This window comes from Dreissena polymorpha, chromosome 4 (genome assembly GCF_020536995.1).
Source record: "Dreissena polymorpha isolate Duluth1 chromosome 4, UMN_Dpol_1.0, whole genome shotgun sequence".
Lineage (NCBI taxonomy): Eukaryota > Metazoa > Mollusca > Bivalvia > Myida > Dreissenidae > Dreissena > Dreissena polymorpha.
The window spans coordinates 73654466-73659318 of record NC_068358.1 but is presented as its reverse complement, the minus strand read 5'-3'; the positions used below and the strand labels follow the sequence as shown (position 1 = coordinate 73659318).

The 4853-nt window shown below is 37.5% G+C and overlaps 1 protein-coding gene across 1 annotated transcript; it reads left to right on the top strand.

The window, feature by feature from the left end:
• Positions 1-3592: 3592 nt before the first annotated feature.
• On the top strand, positions 3593-4853 carry LOC127878513 (galactoside 2-alpha-L-fucosyltransferase SEC1-like). The gene is made up of 2 exons (XM_052425045.1): positions 3593-3605; positions 3712-4853. Exons 1-2 carry the CDS (start codon positions 3593-3595, stop codon positions 4704-4706), a joined length of 1008 nt encoding a protein of 335 aa, XP_052281005.1. The 3' UTR covers positions 4707-4853.

The following is a 4853-nucleotide window of genomic DNA, read 5'->3' as shown; positions in this document are numbered from 1 at the left end:
TTTTAAATCGTCAAAAGATGCATATAATGGATATTTTAGAGCATGGTAAATGTTCAGTATTACTGCTTCCACACAAATATCATAACTACAACGAAACTTTGCGAATCTGAAACATTTTTTTAACGTTGTCAATTTACCAAAACGTGAAAAAGCCCCTTTAATGTCAAAGTTCAAACACGTTAATTGTGTTGTTTGTTAAATAGTTTCAGGCTTTCTTACAATGTACTAAATGTTAAGCAGATTTGCAATTAGTTGATTCTTTAAAAGTAATTTTGTTTGTAGAGAACCGTTTTTGGAACAATTTGTACGTTAACGACCATACTTTAACTAACGCATGAATTTTTAATGTTAATTACGGGTAACTGCTTTTGTTTATGATTTGATCAACACCTAATATGAGTGCCCCCATCCCGCGGCTACAAAGGGCCAACACTCAAGATCCACAGTACACATTGATTGTTTTTAAGAAAACTATAAAAGAACATAACCATCTGTGCAAGAATTACCGCACAATCAACTTATTCAGTCATCCAAGAAAAGCCATGCTACGCATGATCCTCAATCGATTGAAAAGTAAGGCCGAGAAACTGATGGCGGAAGTGCAGGCTTTATTCAAACTTAGTCGGGACACAGTTGAATATATCTTCGACTGCATACTCATAATTGAGAAACATGCAATACCCACGTGACCTCTTTTATAACTTCATCGACTTTAAGAAAGCTTTCGACCGCGTGTTGCACGATGTTCTATGGCAGGTTCTCAGAAAATTCAACATTGATGAAGGGCGGGTTCAAGTCATCAAAGAACACTACGTAAACGCCAACAGCGCAGTACTTTTCAATGGACGGAAGAGTGACCTATTTATGACAGTGCACGTCAGTCAGGGATTTCTGTTCCCCCGTTCTTTTTAACCTTTTCAGTGAGAATATGATACACGGGACCCTCAATTCTATCTATCGGTGGCAAACTAAACTCCAACTTGAGATTCGCTGAGAACATTGACCTCATGGGTGGCTCCAGGAACCTCATCAACTGTCTTTATGAAAGCGTCAGAACAAATGGGATGGGGATCAGCACGGAGAAGTCGAAGATCACGGTGAACAACATAAACAACATCAGCACAGCCATCACCATGCAAGACAGGAAGCTGGGATAAGTGGCCCTTCAATGACTTGGGAGCAATCCTTCCAAGGATGTTATCAGTACTGCTGAGGTCCGGATAAGAATGGCAATGGCGATCGCAGCGATTGCCAGACTGAGCAGGTTGCAGACAAACATCCCAATCAGCTTTCCACCAAATACAGTCTCTAAACGTTCCACGTAGTCTCCATCCTACTATACGGCAGCGAAACCTGGATGCTTCACGCGGACACAGAATGCAGGATTCCTGGCATTTGAACAAAAAATAATGTTCCGCATTTCGTTAATAGAGAACAAGGCCAACGAGTACGCACAGAACACGAAAACAAGAGCCCCCCTCCCGTGGCGACCGTCAAACGACGAAAGTTAGCTTGGTTATGACACGTCGCCAGACACGACTCAATCTGCAAGGCTCTGCTCCATGGCATGCTAGACCATGCTATAATCCATTACAAAACAGTCCAAATATAACATGTTTGAATAATTTACATTGGAATGTCAACCAAGGTAAAAGTTAAAATAACATGTTTATTATGATCATTATTATCAAGAGTGGCCTAATTGTTTTTTGTTTTCGAATATATAAAATTACAAGCCTTTTTTGGAAGAAGACTGTAAGTCTCCGCTGATCAGTTCCTCTGAAATTATATGTTCGTTCGTTCTTTTTTATCGTAAGGTGTTTTGCCGCCGCTACCTTCATTTGAAGTGATTAAACGGTACGAATCCAATAAATCTATAGTTATTTAATATAATGTTTGACGTTCGGTTTTAATAAAACCAGAGAAAATTGGCTGGATCTTGTAACGACTCACGCCGAACCAGCATGACCATTTTAGAATATTTTAAACGTTAAACCCGCGATATATTTTTAAGAAAATAACAAAGAACAGCGGGATTCGTACCCCTTTACTGAAATTATTTTTTTGTCATTCATAGGGGTGTCGTCTTATAAGGATATGTTATTGAATGTATGAAGATGAAAAACAATTAAAATGTATACAAAGTCATACGCGGTTAACAGCGGCTTTTCAGTACCTTTGTTCTATATTATCGCCACGAATCATACTGCGCATCAAACACACAACGGAAAAGGTTTTCTAGTTTTTAATAAATTACGAAAGATGATCCAACCGTTCAGTGTTAAACACAATGACATACTGTGAATCTGTGACACGGCTCTATTCAATGTGATGAATACAAACCCGGTGTACGTATTGACTTACTACCTTGATGAATGACTATCGACAGCGTGTTGAAATGCATTATTTTGCACGTTACATGAGCACGGTAAGGAAACTTGCCTGGGCCACCTTATATGAAGGCAAACACTTTGTATACGGTTACTTTCAGGGGTGGTCAAATGCAGTAATTCTATTAGTCTCATTAATACTTGACTTCTCTATTTTGTTGTTTATTGTGTTATCTTCTTTTTAAATGGTGTTTTGAAAATCAACAGTTACCTGGAAGAGGTACATGTTGATTTTTGGCATACATATCGACTGAGTTTTAGAAAGAACAATTATGTTTTTATTGCTTATTTTCAACTTTAACCACAAATACAACATTGTTACCTAACTTAACAATTTATTTGGCGATGCGACACTTCTTAGCGGTGATATTCGGAACATCTTTTTATAAATAACTTAAGTGGTAAAATGAATATTATATAAATATAAATAGGCGTGACTACGTTTACAAATTATGATCACGAACTTTATCGTATTAAGGTTCGAGTTGCCAGATATTGACAACTCGGCCAAACTTAAGTGGTGACATAAATATTAACGTGTTACAATTTAATTTAACCGATAATTAACGAGTAACATGAATATATTGATGTTAAGGTTCCCGTTAGTAGCATATTGCAGAACGTCTCGGCCTAACTTAGATGGTAACAGGGGAAAAACTTAAGTGGTAACTGGAACATTTATATCTTATGATTAACCTAAACTGACTTTTAACTAGTAACGCCGTTACGGGAATAATATCGTGTTTATGTTAACATGAATATCAACGTGATATGATTTACGTCAGCAGATACTTTTCATGATACAATTCTTGTTGGTAAAATTGTATGAAACCTTACGCAACAAGTATGTAGTTAATTCGACACATACCTGGTCAAAGCGATTATAATCGCGAAACTAATGTGGTACTCGTACGACAGTTCTATGTCACCATACTACGGTAATATAATATACTCACTATTATTAAGTCAGGTTGTAACGACACATGGCGATTCAATAAATTGGTGATTAAACCCTTTTGTGTGCTTACCGTGATTAAAACGCAATGCAAATGCCAGATATATAATTGTATGGTCTAAGCGCAGAGCGTCTAAGGTTGCTTAAAACGGTGTTTCGTGATTTTGTGAAAAAATCATGGCGGCTTGAAGGCAGGCAAATACAGGATATTTGGCAAATACGAAAATTTACAAAAGAGCTTTATACGATGGCACGGCTATGTAAGTTTCTGGTTTATTTATTAATTATTTAGTTTGAATCGTTTTAATTTACGCGAACATCCGTTTTGGGGCTATCAAAATTTATGGTTTAAAATATTCATTACAGGTTCAGCAAAAAGAAGAACTGTCTGCCTGGGCGTCCTGTTGCTTTCCATCCTGCAGATGTTAGTGTACTTTATGTCTACACGTCATATAGGCAATGTACACATGCAGAGCGGCATACATTCCACACGTTACGGTGACCATTTACTCTTGAGGAACGGAACGTTGAGTATTGCTATTTACGGTCGACTTGGAAATCAAATGTTCGGGTACGCTTCAATCCTTGGACTGGCTTACACGATGAATTTTAGCAATATTGTTATAGATGGCGGTGGTGACCTGTTATCATCGTTTCAACTTTCAAACAATATGGTATCTTTCTCTCCAATACCGCTCAATGCCAAACATGTGGAAGAAATGCGATGCTGTGCTTTTGACGAAAGACTTACCATGTTCAGTAATAAAGAGGATATTAATGTTGTCGGATACCTATTGTCTTGGAAATATTTTTATAATATTGAAAAACATATCAGAAAGGAATTTACTTTTGTTACAAGTATACTTTCTAAGGCCAAACAAATTAAACTTGACATCGCTTCAATGTTTAACGACACATCACTATTTAAAAACCGCACATACATCGGTGTACACATTCGAAGAGGAGACTTCCTCCTTGAATCGAAAATTAAATTCGGCCATTATCCTGTTTCGAAGGACTATATTATTCACGCAATACAACTGTGCACTAAAATGTTTGGAGAAGATATAATATTCGTATTTTGTTCTGACGACATAAGGTGGGTAAAACGTAACTTTTCAAACTTCACCGACAAGTGGAAGATGGCGTTTGTCGAGGACAACCCTGCCGCTGTTGATATGGCCGTTTTGAGTTTGTGCGACCATACCATAGTAACAACAGGTTCCTATGGCTGGTGGGCGGCCTGGCTGGCGGGAGGGAAAACTATCATTTCTAAACAGCAGGCAAGGAATGGATCTTACCTTAGTACTCAATTTGCATATCCGGATTACTTTTATCCAGATTGGATAATCATCGAATGAGTGTGTCGATAATGCATGTATTGACTGGACAAGTGCTGAAATTACTTTATTGTTGCCTTTTACTGGTTACGAATTTTGCATTTGCCTGTTAAATGAAAAATAATATCACCTTTCATGATCACTTGTTTAAACTTGATTGATAACTAG